The 18,775-nt window shown below is 39.2% G+C and overlaps 1 protein-coding gene across 1 annotated transcript; it reads right to left on the reverse strand.

Annotated features, from left to right (window-relative positions):
- Positions 1 to 143: 143 nt before the first annotated feature.
- slc4a10b (solute carrier family 4 member 10b) lies at positions 144 to 18,362 on the reverse strand. The gene is made up of 25 exons (XM_026376575.1): positions 18,071 to 18,362; positions 17,109 to 17,150; positions 13,718 to 13,799; positions 12,354 to 12,506; positions 12,089 to 12,227; positions 11,486 to 11,646; positions 11,064 to 11,249; positions 9,786 to 9,874; positions 8,300 to 8,457; positions 8,066 to 8,153; positions 7,325 to 7,471; positions 7,134 to 7,237; positions 6,216 to 6,390; positions 5,908 to 6,041; positions 5,473 to 5,718; positions 5,229 to 5,334; positions 4,722 to 4,883; positions 4,354 to 4,467; positions 4,111 to 4,272; positions 3,723 to 3,974; positions 3,464 to 3,532; positions 2,526 to 2,699; positions 2,090 to 2,209; positions 1,935 to 1,996; positions 144 to 1,824 (listed from the first exon to the last, which is right to left on the reverse strand). The coding sequence occupies exons 1-25, from the start codon at positions 18,119 to 18,121 to the stop codon at positions 1,749 to 1,751; spliced, it is 3,252 nt and encodes a 1,083-aa protein (XP_026232360.1). The 5' UTR covers positions 18,122 to 18,362; the 3' UTR covers positions 144 to 1,748.
- Between the last annotated feature and the right edge of the window lie 413 nt (positions 18,363 to 18,775).

Genomic DNA, 18,775 nt, shown 5'->3' on the forward strand with positions numbered 1-18,775 from the left:
TACGAGTACCAAAGACACAGGAATGAAGAGTGATCGTAGAGATGTATTACGTTAATACGGCACTCACAGGATATATATGTAAAATCATTTTGAAAATAACCCTTTATACACCTTTGTATTACAAATTATTTGTAATCCTTTATTTTGAATACCTTCATGGTAAAACACATTAAAACTAAACTTAATACCTACTTTGAAACACACTACGAGATTATTCACTTTTACATTTAAAACAAATTTACATTTACAACATAAGCAACATACTGACGCCAAGAGGTAAAATACTCCATGTATTCTTCAACTACCATATTACTTTTATAAAAAAACAACATATAGATAAATCATTTCTTATATAAATTTCTTTTTGAGTATTGATATTCTAACAAAAAAGTGCTGCTGCATTTGGTTCTTAACAGATGTACAGTATATTGCCCTTTAGTAAGTACTTTAAAGCACTCGTTCTCATCTCACGCCATGCGACCAACCTGTGCAGGTTTCATGTTAAAGGAATTTGTACACATTAATATATGGCTTTAGAAACATTTACGACTAGTTACTCCATCACTGCTATAGTCAGCAGTGACTTAAAGCTATTATAATTAATATACAATAACTAGAACTTCATATATAATTTCACAACACACTTAATGTCTAATAATAAACAATACAAGGAACAGAGTTAGAAGGAAGTGGTACATAAATAGATAAAGAGGATATGTAGATATTATGGTATTTCAAAATACAAAGTATACACAAAATATATACAAATCAAAGACAAAAACCTGAAAACTGTCTCTTAACAAGATCAAACTTTGACATTTTTATACTTTACATTCATGTAGCCTTATAGTGTCTAAAATTACAGTAAATTAAAGTGAAATTAGACATAAACAACACAAGAAAACTGTAAAGTAGGTCTCACCGGTTATTTAAGAGGTTGGAATATTTGTGACACACCAGATAACACAATTATTTATTTACACAGACTAAACTTGAAAGATTGATCAACTACAGCACACAATGCAGATTTGTTTATGGGCACATACTGTAGAAGGGACAAGAAATACTTAAATACTGTCCTTCATCTTCACCTTACATTCTCATCTTGCACTCTCACTGAGCATTGTGGTGCTCTGTTGGACTCAAGAAAGACAGAGGTTTTATTAAATAAATTAGTAAAATATATGCTATGAATCAAAACTTGACAACTAGTAAAAATCTGATAGATTTACCCAAATGTCAAATAGCAAACAGCTCTTAATCTACAGTATGTTTAATGTTTCCAGTGCTTTACAGAGACGTGAATAAAGAACATGTTCAAAACATTTACCTAGTGACTTATTAACATGTCTTCAATAGAAAGTGTAATAGAAAAGATGTAAATGGATTCCAATGATGCTTCCTAGTACGAGGTCTATAAATAAGAACAGTCACAGATAAAAATAGAATATATTTATCCAGCAGAACAAGAAGCCAAACACTTAATGAGCACATGGCAGCCAACCCTGTGGATAACTCCTAGCAGCATTTCCTTACTCACTGGTTACCTAAAGGTTGTTAGTGCCCACACATAGTGGAGAGACCATTAATGTTTTGTTATCGGATCATAAGGTACTGCAAATTTTATTTTTTCACTGTAATGTCTATTATTAACTCTTTGGTCACCTCTGCCAGCGCTAACTATAAGTTTGCTCACATACATTATAAAGTCTAACACTAACACAAGTCTCCACTCTTTCTCAAATGTCTTAACTGTTGGCGTTCCAAGAATTTCCAAAAGACCCTTTAGACATTTCGTCTGTGATATTGATGATTGGTATTCCTCTGTGAAAAGATAAGCCAGAAAAAAATGACAATCAATACAATTTAAATGGAATTTAGGAAAATCAGTTCACTTTACTTTAAAGCGTCACATATACTGTTTCATATCTTACTTGTATCCTTCCAATGGCACTTGCACCACTCCTTCTTCTGCCAGTATGCTCTGCTCCTCCTCCTGAAAACAGAATAAAATGCAGTTTCAATGCATGAGAACATGAATTCAATGCTGTGCATTCTGTGGTGCAAAGTTTATGAGCAGCAACGATACCTCTTCAGCATCCTCAAGCTTCTTCTTCTTGCTCTCTGGCATGAGGTCATCCAGCCAGCTCAGCTCTCTCTTGGTGAAGATACAGTCCATTAGCTTCCTTATAAACACCAGAGCCAACACCTGCAGGGTTGACAAAGTGAATCAAAAGAGGCTGAATTCACAAAACTCACATGCAATAACTAAAAGGGACTCTGCCACTGGAGGGACATGGGTTTAGATTCAGTTAAATGGGAAACAGGTGGGGATTACAGCAAATCAAGGCTGACACTACAGGAAGGCAGATTTTTAGTGAGTTCCGGTCTTTTGACGACTCCTGCGTCAACATACTGTGTCTGTGCTGACACACTGAGCTCTGTTAACACCTACTGTATGTCAGGTGTCTAGTGAAAGGCATGCTGTCTGTATGGGCGTGCAGATGGAACAACTGTTTACATACCATCATAGGAAATACGATGGCAGCCCTGGAGGTCTTGATGATCCAGAGCAGAGCCAAACAGCTGAGCTGGATGATGGTGAAGAGGTGCACCTTCCTCAGGGGCACATGTCGTAGATATATGAAGTCTGGCTGGTGCTTGGCTGGCATACCAAACAGTGTAAGACGATCAAAGAACTGGAGAGGATACATCATGAACATTAAGTGGTCTTTCTTTTTCAAAAATATTATCTGAGTCAGAACAAACATATAGACTCAATATAAAAGGATTCTTAAGAGTGGCTCAACCCACTGAAAATAATACATCTAGCAACTAAAAAGCAAAACTTACTATGTGTTTGCTAAATGCATAACTAAAAGTAACTAGAACTCTTAAAAAGCATATTTTTGTCTTAATTTAAATATAATTTCCCAACCCAATAATAGGACAAGCTCCAAATTAAAGAAAATAAGAAGTAAACAGAGCAATTAAATACCAGTCAGGTGTTCTGTAAATGCTGGGAACACACTAGAGGCCAATTAACACTTTTTATCTGGGCAGCCAGACAATATGGAGGCGATTCCCTATCATGGATAGTTTGGTGAGAGTTAACAGTCTACACAGATTATCTAGTATAAGAGTTGAATTAACAACACTGAGCATCTCTCTGCGTAATCTCCACCAAGCGCATGAGCGCAATAATGTTTGATATTTACAACTTAAAAGCTGAACAGATGTATCACATTTAGTGTGTGTGTGTGTGTGTGTTTGGTGTGAGCAATAAAACTGAGAAACAAGCAAAAATAAAAGGAATTTATGACAACAAATCAACATCACCTAGCCAGATTTAATCCACTAAAACTACAAATCCACATGAAATGTCCAATTGGTATGATTCTGCAGCACAAAGTCTAATATGAGCAAAAAAAAATTTAAACACAATGAGACTCAAATCATTTACCTGAATTCCTCTGAGAGAGGACGCCCCCATGTACAGGAATACTCCATATAATACAGGCATAGGAATGAACTGAAGCACAATAAAAGCGTTTAGTCAGTAACACTGTGAACTGTATATAACTGCTGAACACCATGATTAAGCGAGGAGAGAGAACTGAGAAATCCATAGTGCAATTACAGAGGTGTACCTTGAATTGCAGTCAATAATAAAACTACTAACTGTACAAAAATCTTAACTGGACAAAAAGACAGCATCTGACCTTCAGCACGGATGTCATGAAGACAGAGCAGCCCATGAGGGTAAAGATCATGAGGCCGGTAAAGCGTTGCTCTCTGATGCCCAGGAACTTGGGCTGCTCCCCAGGAGCAGAGCATTCAGATTCAAGCTTCAGGCTGTTGACGTGGGAAATGGAGAGGACAGTGGCTGCTACGAACCAGGGCAAGCCCATCAGAGAGCACACACCAAGCATCACGCCCACCATGAACAGATCCAGGTGGTAGCCACAGCCTTTCTGGGTGGAGAAAGGACTTTACAGTTAAATGAATACAGGTAAATAAGTCATCTTTCAAACCCTGGATAGGATGCTATACAAACTATTGCGCCAATGCAGTCTACAACTAGAGTCCAAAGCCAGGACAGCAAAGTACCTTGAGTTTGTGCTCCTTCCGGTTAATGATGACAGCTGTGATCTGCTGGTCCATGAAGATGAGTATGGTACAAAGTAGAGCTGGGACTACAGTTATGACTGCTGTCCACCAGGGATTGGGCCCCAGCGGGTTAATGAACCAACCTCGATCATCTCTGGTTGGCTAACAAAGCAGATCATTTTAGTTGTTGGTTAAACGTACTTAGTAGCTTGTTGAAATGTAAAACTATTTAACATAGCTCACCTTAAAAACACTGGGAACCTTTAATTTTGGAGAGGGAATCCCTAAGGCATAGTCGATTAGGACCATGGTGAGGATGGTGAAGAAAACAGCGAAGTCACTGATGATGGACCTCACCTGACACAGATGAAAAATCATTCAAAGGTGTCATTTTAAACATTGTAAACTCAAACAGCAGGATTAAAGGAAGCAGCTCCTCCTTATGTTCTATTTGATCTATGTAATGCAGCACCTCAACTAAACCACTAGAGTGCACCAATGCACCATGCTGCACAACAGCTGAGCAAAACCCAGTCCCGCAGAGAAATGCTGGTCTTCATGTTTGGAACATTAAGCAATCTATTATGAAGACAGCGCATGACGCACAGTACCTTCGTGGGAAAGTAATTGCTGAACTTGAACTCCTTGAGGAAGGTGGACATGAAGACGGTAGAAAAGAAGAGGATGATACACCAGAAGAGGACATCAGGAACATAGGGTCCGTGAGGGCCACATGCACTGCCCACAAACTCCCCTTGCTTTTCAACACAGTCCTGCAACAGCAGGTGAAAGACAGTTATTTATTATCATATGATTAGCAACACAACGGCATCCTGTGTTATCACAAACAGCCATGTTCACTTAAAACTTCACTGAAAAGCTTTTTTGGTGATTTGCAATGACTAATCCAATATAATCCAACCCATGCACCCTTAATCTTCTCTTTTCAGCTTCCTCCATCTGGGAGAGCGTGCCACTTCAAGGTGGAAAACCTGTATCTATTCTTCTCCTTATTCCTTTTACTGTATATTCAAGCTGTTGCATGAATATGAAACGTCCGTGAGTGACAGATTTTTTTTTTTTTTCACTCTTTTCCACCAAAGTCACATGGGTAGTACCTTGACCTCAAGCGCTTCCCAGTAGATTTCTGAGGCAGTGATGTTGTTGAGTTCCCAATATTTCAGGGTGCCATTGGTGGGGTCAGAAGGCTCAACACATGAACATCTGTGGAAGCACATGAACATCTGGGTGACTAAATAATCCCTCATCTGTCGGGGATTTACTGTACCTCCAGGAAATGCACTTTTTTTTTTTCATCATTTCTTTAAACAGTACATTGTGTGAGAATGAGGGCGTACGTACGAGTACATGGTGAGCTTGTTCAGGTTGTTGTTCTTGTTAAAGGGAAATTGTTCCCCCAAGTGGTTAAGCTTCTCCAAGGCCTCGTAGATGAAGATGATGCAGATGAGTGAGGCAAAGGCTTCCTCTGTGAAACGTGTGATGTAACAGACAAGGGAACTGGCATCTGTGGCTACCAGCATGATACAGAGGAAGGCTGTCCACAGACCAATACAGGTTCTCAGGGACAGATAGGACAAGTCGTACTCCCTATGGACAAAATAAAAGAGGAAAAATCACTGTGGAACATGTTTGACCTCAAATGTCATCATATATCGATTATTCACTGTTTGTAATGTGGTAGACTGGAGGAAGTCATTATTACATCTGAAATCTTGTCCATTAAACTAATAAATGGTCTTTATAGTTATGGTTTAGTCACACTCCAGTAAAACATACTTGCAAAATTTGAACAGTATCTTTTCAAACACAAGTACAGGGCCTGTACTGCCCAGGATGGTGAGGGGCTGCCCAGCAAACAGGGAATAGGCAATTCCAGTCAGTGAGGCTCCAAACAGTGACTCTATGGCACTCTGGGGAATGGAAAGACGACAGAATTATCATTGACCCAATTGCTGTAAAAATCTTTATCATATTGAACTACAACACTACTGAAAGGCTACTACAGTGCACAGCAGTGTACAGTTAGATTTGGCAGAACACTGTGAACATTTAGATGGGAAAAAAAAAAAAAGCAAGTGATTTACTATGCGTCCTTCTGTTGCCTCGCCCAGCAGTCCTCCAAAGGTGATGACAGGAGACATGCAGGCACAGTAGAGAAAGAGGAAAGAGGCCACACACTGCAGACTGATAGCATCGGTGTAGTCGGACAAGTAGTGGGGTGCCTTTCGCTTGATGTCCAGAAAGAGACCGCCAAACCACCTGGGAACATACAAAGTAGCTTGTCAGTCGTGTTAACTTGTGTTGTCAAAAGCATAATTTATTCCCCTATAAAAAAAATGTTGAAACAAGTTAGTTCCCTGTACTGACTTAATCCTAGTGTTCGGCCATGTTGGTTTAGTGTGTTTTATCCCTATGATAGAAAAATCTAGCTACAAATACAGACCTCGAGGCAGGATGTTACTATGGAAACCGCTTAATGACTACAACTACACACCAAGTTTACCCAGAAATAGACGATCAACAGTCTACAGTGAGTAGAAAAAGTGGTATTTTTCAATTTAAGGGCTTGATTTTTTTTTTTTTTTTTTTTTTTTTTTTTTATATCTGCATTTTTAAAAAAACTTATAACAAGTAAAGATTGGTGTCAAATTAAAATTAAAATTGATATAATTTACAGCAAGGTTTGAGCTCTAGTCCAACATTTAGTCCAATATTTTGTAAGAAATAACTCTAAGTGTAAAACATCAGTATTAAAATGGAACTCAGTTAAAGAAGCAGACTTACAAAATCCTCACACAGTACGATTATAAATAAATTTGTTGCAAGAAACAAGTGAGTGTAGTGAGTAGGCCGCACGATGTGCTGGCACAGTACTGCATATCTACAGATTTGGCATGAGGTATTCACCTCTGCATATAGACTCTCCTATTCTAGTGCTGTTCAGAATTAACCCTAAACAAAAATACTGCACATTGTTTTTCGATTTGTGACTACCACCCCACCTTCCAGTGCGTTGCAGTTCTGGACCCCCGTGTCCACTCTCCTCCTCTTCCTCTTCCCCCTCTACTAATCCATTTGGTAAAATGTTACTTTTCTTCCTCTTCTCCTGTTTAACAATCAGTGCAGAGCTGTTAGTTCTTTTTCAAGTACATATTCTAATGAGTCACATGTTGTAGAAAGAAAAAGGACCAACCTGGGAGGGTACATTTTTTGGTGGCTCTATCCGTATGGATGGGTCCCACTCTCCTGGAGGCAGGACTGTCACTTGATCCAGGAATTCATCAATCCCAGCAATGAGATCATTCCGGTCTTTTGCTTTATATGCAACATCATGGAAAACCTGGAGCCACAAAAGTATATTAGGCTCTTAAATGGAGGATAAATTACCCTAAATCACATATAAGTTTATTCACACCTACAGGCATTCTGCAGTAAACTTAACCCCATTTACGCGTATGCAGGAAGTACTATAAAACTGCACTGAGAGAGAAGCAAGACCCCAATATTAAAGCCTGCAAAACATCAATGCTTCCCTCTCCCTCAATATTATCCCTCAGTAAAATATGCTCAAATCCACTTATTCCAAAAAGTGCATAGTAAAGTTTGGACTTTGTCAAATCTTTTCCTCAGTGATGATGGATGGTAGTCTAAATCCTGAACAAAAAAAAAAGCAGGACATGAGGGCTGACTAATCACCAAAAGCATGTCATAAAAGCTCTGTGCTGTGTTTCATGCTGAGAAATGTTCCATCACTTCAGGAATTTGTTGTGTTCTGCCGAACTGTGAATTTATGCAAAGTGCTGGTAGAAAAATCCGAGTTTGGCATCTGGTTGAAATTTAAAACACTCACTCCCTGTTTTGAAAACATAATGAATAAATAATGAGAAGCATAGCGTGCTGACAGGTAACAGGATATCTTACAGTAAATTCTTACTTCATCTGTCATAAGTGTTGCAATGGACCTTCCAATTTCGTGATATTGAGGACCTCGTCCCAAGGGCCCCAAGAGAATGAACAGAAACCTAACAGCAAAAAAGATGTCTTTTAACATTAATCACAATGCTCACAGCTCTATAAATATACTGTCAAGGAATATAAATGATGATAATAATGATAATAGTGAATAAATGATATGAGTATAAGTACAGTAGTGGAATCAGACAGTGACCTTGTGGCAATGGGGACTTCAGCTAACCCACTGAGCAGAACCGCCGGTGAAAGGCGGACAAACGCCACTACTGGCTTGTTGAGAAATTCCAGCTCCCCCACCAACACGTTACACGCTTCGGCCCCTGCCGGGATCTTCTTCATGAAATGAAGGTCTATCTGAAAGAGAACACAAAGTACAGTGTTTAGAGTATCATAAAAACACCCCTTCCAGTTAGCTTGTTGTCTAAGCCGCTTTGACTGAGAGCCTGCTTTGAAAAGATTATTAAAAAAAAATGTTCATGTTCAAAAGTGCATTCTATAAATATGTCATTTTTACTGTTTATCCTAGCATTAAGCCGCAAATGCAATGGGTTGCAGTCTAAATATAGTCCAGCTGTCCAGACTTTTTTTGCGTAACAGGATGTAACACTCACAGATGTGTTACGATGGAATAGTGCAGATAATAACTAAAATATACATTTTGGTATGGCCTGTTGCATAATATTTCATAAGGATGAGTTATATTTCATAAGCCTTGAGCCCAAAACCATATATATGGAGTATAAATGGTGAGCCTGGCTGTGAAACTGATCCTCTTACAGCATCCTGTATCTGCTTTCCACTCGCCGGTGAACTGTATTGTGCAGAATATTTTGGAATATTAGAGGTGTTGATTTTTTCAGCGATAATTATGTGGAGTTGACAAGTGTTGACTGGAGTGTTGTTTGTTCCTTCATAATGTCCACGTGGCTCTAGCTGTTCAGAGAAATATTTTGATGAGTTGATGGGTCATGACTTAAATAAACAGTAGTATAGTGTTGACTTTTTGGTTTCAAAGCCAATTATTTAGATATGTGAATCAAGCAAATGATATGTGCAACGGTTGTCATATACACAATGCAAAGGATATCAACAAGGATTTCATCTTGTTATGTGGTTGTCAGTGCAAAGCGTCTGAATACTACTTAACATTGTTGTAATACTAATCCCATATTTTAAATAACATTTTCATCAAAAGTACCAACATGCAACCTGTGTTCATAGTTTGAAACACATAATGAAATGACATCATCTCTCATGTTCACCAAATATTAAATGCATCTAATATGCAGAAATATAAGGAAGAATAATTCTCACTCTCAAAAAGTGTGAAGAGGTACAGGATCATTTACATTTACAGAAATATCAATACAGAAATGTAAAAAAACTTAAAAAAAAAACTTATTTACAATTCCTAAAGTCCAAAATTCTGATGCATTCGTTTTACTTTCCTGATTATATTTAAGTACAGTATTTGGGTGCCATACCAATTTATCATCTCTCATAAAAAAAAATAAAAAATTCACTGATAACTACAGCTGTCAGATGAAATATTTAATATTTCCCTCTCAAATATGGTGGAGTTTCAAAATAAAATAGAATGAGGAATAGAAATACTTACAACAACAACGTCAGGTACGATATGTGTTATAGTACAGCTGCACATACTGTGCACCATACTGTACCTTGCTGAAGTCCACAGAACTGTTTTCTCTGCTGACATCCCCTTTTCCATCGGGACATGCTAAATGAGACTGGGAGGATGACATCTGGCCTGGAGAAATCAGACGAGCCACCATTATGAGTCAATTCCATGCGTTCCTCAAGAGAACTTCATTTCAACAGATGATTTCACAAACTATAGCCAAACTGGTTTTGCTCTAACAAAACAAAACAAGAAGCACAGGAAGCTTTTACAGGTGTGTCTACTGCAGGTTAAACCAACCATTTTATTCAGCACTGTTTTTGTCTCAAATAATCCAGGCTTATGTTAATGTGATTACTGCCAAAATGACTAACAGGTCTGGCCTAATTTCTGTATTCATTAAACAAGTGGGTTAAAAATGAACATTAATTATATTGTTTAATATCAGCTTATCAGAGAATGTTGCGAAATTAGCTTTAAAATGGCACACCACTGAAATTAAATAGCTCACCACGACTTCTAGTATACTAAAATGATTTAACAAACAGTTTGGTGTGTTCTGTGTACCTCATTTTGATATGTGGAAATCTGGCAAACCTGAAGCGTAGAGAATGCAGTTGGCAAAGAAATACTGGAGCAGTGCCTCCAATTATGAGCCTGTCCTGGACTAAATTTATCCCAGAATTCAGTTCTTGTACAGTGAAAATCAGCAAGTAAATGTGTGTATTTATAGAATGTACTTATTAACATTTTTCACCAACCTGTATTCAACCTAACAAAAACAACGTATTTTGAGTTGCCAATATCAAAACAAACCATAAGAATACTCTGCCCTGCAATATGTTTTTTTTTTTTTTAAGTATAAGCTGGTATAAAGACAGGGGCAAGCTGGATAAATCAGCACCTGTTGACTTTAGTGGGACTGTGGCAGGTGGGTGGGCAGATGGAGGGTGTTGGAGGGAATCAGAAAACATACGCAACTTAAGCCCATATGTGTGTAACACATACACACGTTTCCCATTTTAAAAGTATCCACATACCACCATTTATTATGGAATTAAATAAGGCGGTGAGTGAAATGACTTGCAACCTATCAAAAGTTGTGTCTACCTGATAAACCTTCACTCAGTTTCAGAGTGGGTAATTTAAACGATTATAGAGTAAGAAGCAGAATTGTCTAATAATTAAGTATACAATATTAAAGTCAAATTGAGAAAAGATCTAGAAATTAAATTTCCTGCTTAGTTAATCATCCTTTGTAACCTCTTACATGATCCTAACAGTAGGTTGAAAATGACTGAAAGTGAACACGTGTCACCGTTTTTGTCCAGGTGGAGCTCAGATGTCCGCCGACCCATGTCAGCAAAGGAGCGCACAATTGGCAGGCGGTTAGCCAGTTTCTTCTGGTTCTGGTGATGGTGCTGCTTCAGCAGTGTTTCCCTCACTTTCTTTCTGAGTTCATCCCCAAGTGGTGAGTATAAGTCCTGATGGTCCAACACCATGTCTAATGTGCACAAAGATTGGATTCAAATTAATAAACTTATGTCCCAAGAACAAAAACAGCATCACAAAGTCCAAGATATGAGATAACTCATGTTATCTTTTTAATTGGAATGAGTTTGCTTCAATTAGGGGTTACTAAAAGAATCTTCTCTGAGTCAGATCGCTGTCTGAAAAGCTGCTTGACAAAAAACAAAAATTGTATCCCATGATAAAACGATTTATGATTGCCATAGTTACCTGCAACCTCCTCGATGGTGTTAGCCCTCATGTCCAGGAGCACAGTGCTGTTGATGATGCAGCTGCGCAGCTCAAACAGACTGTGCAGAGACAGAGTGGCTACATAGGGTTTGCTCCATCGCTCTCCTCCATCCTCAACATCCTCCTCAAACTTCAGCCACCTGTAACGGGAGTTTGAGCTCCAGTCAGGAGAGACCAGCAGACACCAAACTGGCCGACCATCTGTTCTAGCTGCAACAGCAACACTCATTCATTCTGGGTCCCTATCTGCTCACATTTAGTTATAAGATCTCTCCCTGTCTCATTTATACTCATTTTCTCCACTTGATTATTGCCTCTTGCAAGGGTATTACTGTAAACAAAATATGTCTTAATAATCATAATAAAAATAAATTCTGCATCTTGATTAAAACAATGACAATCATAAATCCCTTAGGAATGAAAACAACCATCTTCAATTACTTAATGTAACGGAAACACAAACATTAGATGCTGCATCTCTCATCAGTATAAGTGGGATCATGGACATTGCCGGTCCATTCAATCTGTGCTTTCACAGCTGTGTGTACATGCTATATTAATGACATGACCGTCTAACAGTACCTGGCGCTTTCCCTCCACTCAGAATCCTCTCCATCCCTCACACAGATCTCATCCATCTCTGTGAAGAGGTCATGAGGAATATGCTCCTCATCATCATCCTCAGCACCCAATAGGAACTGCACTCTCTGAGAGGGAGTGTCTGGGGGGGACAATGAATTGCACATGACTCTTCCACACCGAAACAGTTGTAGCGAGAATATTAATAATGAGCAAAAATACATTTTCCATGCTGCAATGAGTGCAAGGTCATGATTCTGGACAGTACCATAAGCAGGAGACTCTCTGCCCTCAACTAAGGTGAGGGCCCGGTCCCTGCTCCTTCTCCTGTGTTTGTTTCCGTGGTGACGGTGCCTGCGATGGCTGCGGTGCCTGGTACTTCCCAAAGGGACGTGGACCCCGATGTAGAGAGTCCTGTGGCCTGGAAACAAGTCCCATGGTGGTTAGAGGTTAAAGTGCAAAGTTGTTTGTTTGTGTGTGTGTTTGTGTGTGTGTGTGTGTGTTTGTGTATGTGTGTGTGTTTGTACTCTCAGAAGCTTAATGGCTCATGATGATCATGGCTTGGATCACTCTATTAAGCTTTATATTCATCATCGTCATCATGGCTTTCTGCTGCAGCACTTCCTGTGCATTTACAACAACATAATACTATCTGCTGCTGCACTGTATATCCCGCGTCACGTCAAAAGTGCCTGTTGAAACATTATGAGAATTTGCTTCCCAAGTGGAGGGTTTTCTTCTGGGGACATTTGGAGCTGTCTGGTAACATAAAACTAAACAAAAACACTATTCAGTACTAAAAATCTCAGTACTGTGAAACGTCTAAATGTTACGTAAAAGTGTGTATGTGTAACCATCTTTGTGTTTCTGCATATATGCGACTGCATGAGTGAGATAGTGAGAGAGTGAGCAAATCTGTGTTAGCACTCAAAAGTCAGCCCACTCAGCTCACTGCAATCTGACATGAGGATTCAGACAACAACAAAGTGCATCCAGAGCTCTGCAGTGCAGTTACTGTGTGCCAAACTGATCGACATAACATTATTCTTTTAAAAAAAAAAGAGAAATGACTTCTCATATTATGCCTCAAAGGATTTACTGTGTGTTTTGCAGAATTTCTGGTCTTTATTAGTAACTCACTACAAACTGAATTTTATTTTGAAGGGTTAGATACAAAAAGGAGCCGACACATTTATTTGATAATTGCTGCATTCAGACTTAAAACCTTTGGAACGAATATGTATTAAGTTAAGATGTTAAATCAACCTATTTATGCACACTACAGAAAGATATGATGTACACTGGCAAACTAAACAGAAACACTATGTGTATTATTACCATGTTCTATAGCTAAATATAGTTTAATGGCCCATGAACATAATTACTACCTCAAAAGTTACCCTAATACTGTTTATATATTTATTTTTGATTGTCTGTGTGTTACAGGGATTGTGAAATTACCGATGGAAGCTCAGTTCACCTACAGTTTCTGCCTCCCACTCTGCTCTTAACTTTAAACTATGAAAAAGCTGTCAAGCAGCAGTTGTAAGCAGTGGGAGGACTGTGCCTCAGCAGCCTTTTAGTGCTTCAAGCTCTTTGGGTTTCAGATGCACTCGGTGTCGGTCGAGGTACCTTCGAGATCTTCCTGCTCAAAGTTGGTTGTCTGTTGGGACCGTGTTCCTCCTCTGTCCACAACTGCCTCATCATCACTTCTCTGTGACATGCACAAACACATATTTCACACATTATTCAATACGCACAGTCAGCATGTTACAGTATCGTATTAAACCGCACAACTTGAAGCACTAAATATTTGCAGCATGTATCCTGAAGTGAAATGTTTGTTGACCTGGTGTTTCCTCACAGTCGAGGCCACGATGAACAAACACATTATCCAACTGAGCATGGTTGCTATGGAAACTAATTACAGTCTCATTTTGAAGAGGAAAGGGTATCATCTTAGTCCAAACAGAAATATTTTCAGAATGGGAACAATAAGTGACCAATCAACAATCAAAGTTTTACTGCTGTTCAGCTCAAAAGATGACGTGTTGACAGTCACTGAGAAAACTAGCTTTCTGTTCAATGTTGTGAACGTGGACCTGCTTATGTAATAACCAAGAAAGAAGATGACAGTGAGTAGGTGGTAAGAGAGAGGCTCGATAAAATGAGCAGAACAGTGCACACAAGGTGAAAAGCTTAACTTCAACCCTTTACCTGCTTTTATCTTTTGTAATTCCTGAAAGTGTTTTCTTTCCTTTTAAGCCTCCTTAATAATCTGAACACGCTACATCCACTCAGCATTTACATTCACAGCGAAATGTTGCAGCTGCAAACCGCAAACAGCGACATTAATGAGAGCACCAGGCTGCACAAAAGTGGTTTTAACTAGTGTGGAGCAGGATGGGAGTAAAGTGAGGACTAAATCTGTGCTTCTTCAGTCTGTATAGGAACTAAATCAAGAATAATCACTGCCTGTAAAATGCACATTGGTGCTAAGGTGATAAAGAAAAGAAAGAGGCAAACTTAACAAGACATTAGACTGATGCCTCTGTCACATGTACCCTGCAGCCAGGGGACAGGTCACCCAGACCAAAGACTTAAAGTTCAAACAATCTGCCCACTCATTAACATTTCATATCTTGTTTGTTTAAGGACAAAACCTGGAGCTTTACAGGGGCTTATGATTTGACTATCTCTTTCCAGGACTCTGTTATTTTGTGTGAGTTTCTGCCGGTTGCCTGGCAACCTCACAATTAAAAACAACACTCATGTCGTCACACTTGTTCAAGGAAGAGTCTGGCTCATAACGCAAGCGTTAAACCACAAATAGTAGGTTTTGCACCGCTTTCACAATTCTAGCATTTCTGTAAAGTCATCAATCTAACAGAAATCATTTTTTTTAAAACATAAAAATAAGACTTAGGAGGCTTGGTGATGTCTCAGAGGATCACCAAAGTCATTAGGATGGATCATAAATCTTCTTGTCGTGAGAATTCAGTTGTCTCGGTTTTTCACTCTGGACTAAAGTGTTGAACTGACTGAGCAGCCACTGGTGAGCACTGTCAAAAACAGACGAGGTGCTACATGTTGTATAAGCTCTTGAACCGATTGTTTCAAATATCTCCACATGTAAAAATAGGCTTAAACTCAAGAAGTGCTACTATTTCTATTATTGATTCGCTATCATTTCACAGTCTGTAAACTGTGTGTGACTAATGCGACTAACACGTGATCATTTGTCGGAGTTGGGCACGGTGCTGGTGTTGATTAACCCACCAGCGGTATGTACTGTAAAACCAAGCGGAAATAGCTAGTGTTGGGAAAGAAAAAAAAAACTTTTACATTACTACGAGTGCTTTAAGCAGGACTAGATGTTCCTTGAGAGAGCCAAATAAACTCAAAGCATTCCCAGCAGTCTGTCTTTTTCTTAAGCTCGCTCGATATCAGGTTTTCACTGAGCCATCTTGATCACCAGTGGCCATCAGAGCATTATGATAATGAAGGGCACTGCTGTTCACAGCTGCAGTGCTCATGAGGCTGATGTAGATAATCTGTCTACAAATACACTGGGCATGGATCAACTTCCCTGCTCAGATTAAACTGCCACTATTTGTTACTAAAAAACCAGCCACATTAGCCCATATTAAATGGGCACTGTGCTCACACAAAATAGGAACCCTGGATGCCTCAGCTATGAATTTATCTGTGCATTCTGAATAGGCCTCTAGGAAAGGGTGTGTGCAGTGTACTGTACACCTGTATACTTAAATTAATGCAACATAGTCAGGTAAAACCTCAGGAACTGATACAATTCATACACAAACCTGTTTTATGAATTAGCTGTTTTCATGTCATTTAAAGGGATCGTGTCTCTGAGACGAAGAGATGCTAGGAAATTAACACATCACAACACACAAGACTGAAACACAGCAGATTGATACTGCTGATTGACTGATATTCGGTGGGTAATTTGGACTCTGATCAGAACGAGGTCAGTATACTTTGCGTTGCTGAAAAACAGAAATCCGAACGGAAAGCATTGTAAATGGCAGCAGTGGGGTGGTCCAATTACACTGCATGCAAAAAGTGATAAATGAAAATAAGCTACTAACCAGAAAAATCATATTAAAGAACTGGCAAATCACGCGGCTGAAGTGATATCACAGGATGTGGCACATACTTGGATCTGATCCCTACAGATGGCAATGTTGGAACCATCAGTAGCAGCAATATCATTAACCGCGCAGGCTTTCATGTGACACAAAATGCACTGTAATCCTTAAATGTTTCAGCCCACAAACTTCAGCATCCTGTAAGAGGATACATCAGTGCTAAATTTATTCTTCTCACAGCTGCTATTTAAGGTGTTTTACAGCTTTGAGTCCCTGTTTTGTTAGACTCAGTGTCAGCACCCATCATAGTCAGTAGAAGTCAAGCAGCATCTAAAGAGGATATCCCTTTAAAGTATACATCTTGTTTAAACAATCCCAGCAGTCAAGCTCTTGGGCATCAAGTTTGGTCCTACCTGACATTTGAAGTGCCAAGGAACCTCCAGGTTTTCAGAATGCATGAGCTTTTCCCCTGTGTGTCCTCTGCTACAGTGTATAATCAGTTTAGTCAGAGTGCACTGCAGTCTGGGCTCTGAGCTCTGCAGTACACTCTCCTGCTGCCCTGCTTCACACCATGCCTGATAAATGCTGATGCCCTTCTGGTGTGTCAAACAACTGTAATTTGTGATTGAGCATCTATCGACAGAGCCACCAGTCTCTCAACACGAGCTTATAGCTGTGACATCATCGCTGCTGCTGCCCCACAGCATCTTACCAGGGACAAAGCTTGATTGATCCCATGCCTCCTCTTGCTCTCTTTGGATATATACGAACTAAAGCTATAGAAAAACCTGTGGTGTTGCACCAATGTGGTCTATTAAAAGTCTCCTTCAATAAGCTTGAAGGAAAAATACATTTCACAAGCTTCTTTTTAACTTCGAGCCCCAGTGATAATCCAGAATGCAACTCACCAAACTTCTTCGTCCAACTGATGAGGCAAAGGAAGAGTTAACCTGAAAGATAATAAAGCACCACTTTAGTCCAGCTTTATTTTACTGGCAGTTCTTTGGTTTAATCTACAAAATTTCAAACTTCAGGCCACTCAAAGCATTTTCATACTTTCAACAACAACAAAATAAAAACATATTTTGCTCCAAATCAGATAAAGATAAACTCTTAAAAGTTATTTTTTAAATTCTTAAACGTTCAGTGACTTTTGAGGTCAGGTTATAACCTGACATGTTGAATCCAAAGCCACTAAAAGTGATGCCACGGAGCAAAGGAACTCTCAGCTAAATGGAAAAATCTGTTTTGGTGTAAACAGCAAATGGATAATGACGACTAATCTCTTCTGAAATGATCATCAAGGACCAACAGAAAAAGGCTCTCGGAGAACATCTTTCATTTTCCTTTTATCTGGTTTGGACCTAACAATTTCTCCAAAGTATAATTTCATACTGTTACTGTAGCTCCAGCTCATCGCACAGCGCACAACTTCATATCAAAATGTGTCAGTGGTCTGTCTGTCTGTCTGTCTGTCTGAATTGACTATTTCAATAGGACAGCTGTCACAACAGGGATTTGTCACTTGCAGAACAGCACAGCACAAAATAATGAGACATCAAATCTTCACTACAGCAGACATGTTTTACTGTAAAACATCTCTGTGCAGAAACACAACAATGAAGCTTTTGCATCGAGAAATTGAATAAAAAAATGTGTAAAATCCCCTACAACAGGTACTGACCACCACCTGTGGAAGACTACTGACTTACACTGTGAGCAACCGCCTCCATCACAAACATGTTTATTTAAAATTTAACATTACACTTCACATGGTAGCTATGCAGCACACACACACACTGATTACACTTGACAGTCGCCATGAAATATTAATCTACGTAAGTAAATATTCGCCCCAAGGGATCTTTACCGATGGCAACAGTGGCTCTATCTGAACAGCCGGGTCCGTGGTGTCCATCATCTTCCCTGAGCGCTTCACCGGAGAGAGATGGAGCCGAGACGTCCTCTCTGTGTGAGTGTGTGTGTGTGTCTGTGTATGTGTGTGTGTGTGTGTGTGTGTTCAATCCCGTCAGGTGTAGCAGTGAGTGAGCGACCACACAGCCACAGTCACATGTTTATATCGTCGCCGGTCGGAGATGATTAGCGCTTCTCACACACTGTCCCCGTTCATAAAAAAACACGCGCGTCTCGGCGCGCTGACGTGGACGAGTCCCTCTTGAAATGTTTAGTCTTTGTCAGAGTGAAATGTGGGGACGAGCTGCGAGGTGTGCTGAGTCTGGTTATATAACACTCTATTTGCTGGTGTTTTATTATTATTATTATTATTATTATTATTATTATTATTATTATTATTATTATTATTATTATTATTATTATTATTATTATTATTATTATTATTAGACTCTGAATCAAAGGATTACTAGTGAGGACTATTTTAAAAATAGACTTAAAAAAAACTGCAGTCCAACTCTCTGCCCTGCCATCTGTGTTTAGTGTTGGTCCACACATATTTTACACAGCGTCTCACTCATAGTTGATGATGGATTGAACTGGGGAAGCCCAGGTAAAGTAAAAATGACTGTACGTTCATCCAGGCTTTAAACGCAGCACGTCT

Source organism: Anabas testudineus, chromosome 21, assembly GCF_900324465.2.
Source record: "Anabas testudineus chromosome 21, fAnaTes1.2, whole genome shotgun sequence".
Taxonomy (NCBI): domain Eukaryota; kingdom Metazoa; phylum Chordata; class Actinopteri; order Anabantiformes; family Anabantidae; genus Anabas; species Anabas testudineus.

What these genes read in the sequence shown, in the direction of transcription:
- slc4a10b (XM_026376575.1), bottom strand. Translation starts at nt 18,121, where the DNA reads ATGATGGACACCACGGACCCGGCTGTTCAGATAGAGCCACTGTTGCCA. An exon ending in CACCATCGAGGAGGTTGCAG is followed by an intron (nt 11,250 to 11,485) that starts GTAACTATGGCA and finishes TGTGCACATTAG; the next exon opens with ACATGGTGTTGGACCATCAG. An exon ending in GGGAAGCGCTTGAGGTCAAG is followed by an intron (nt 4,884 to 5,228) that starts GTACTACCCATG and finishes CTGCTGTTGCAG; the next exon opens with GACTGTGTTGAAAAGCAAGG.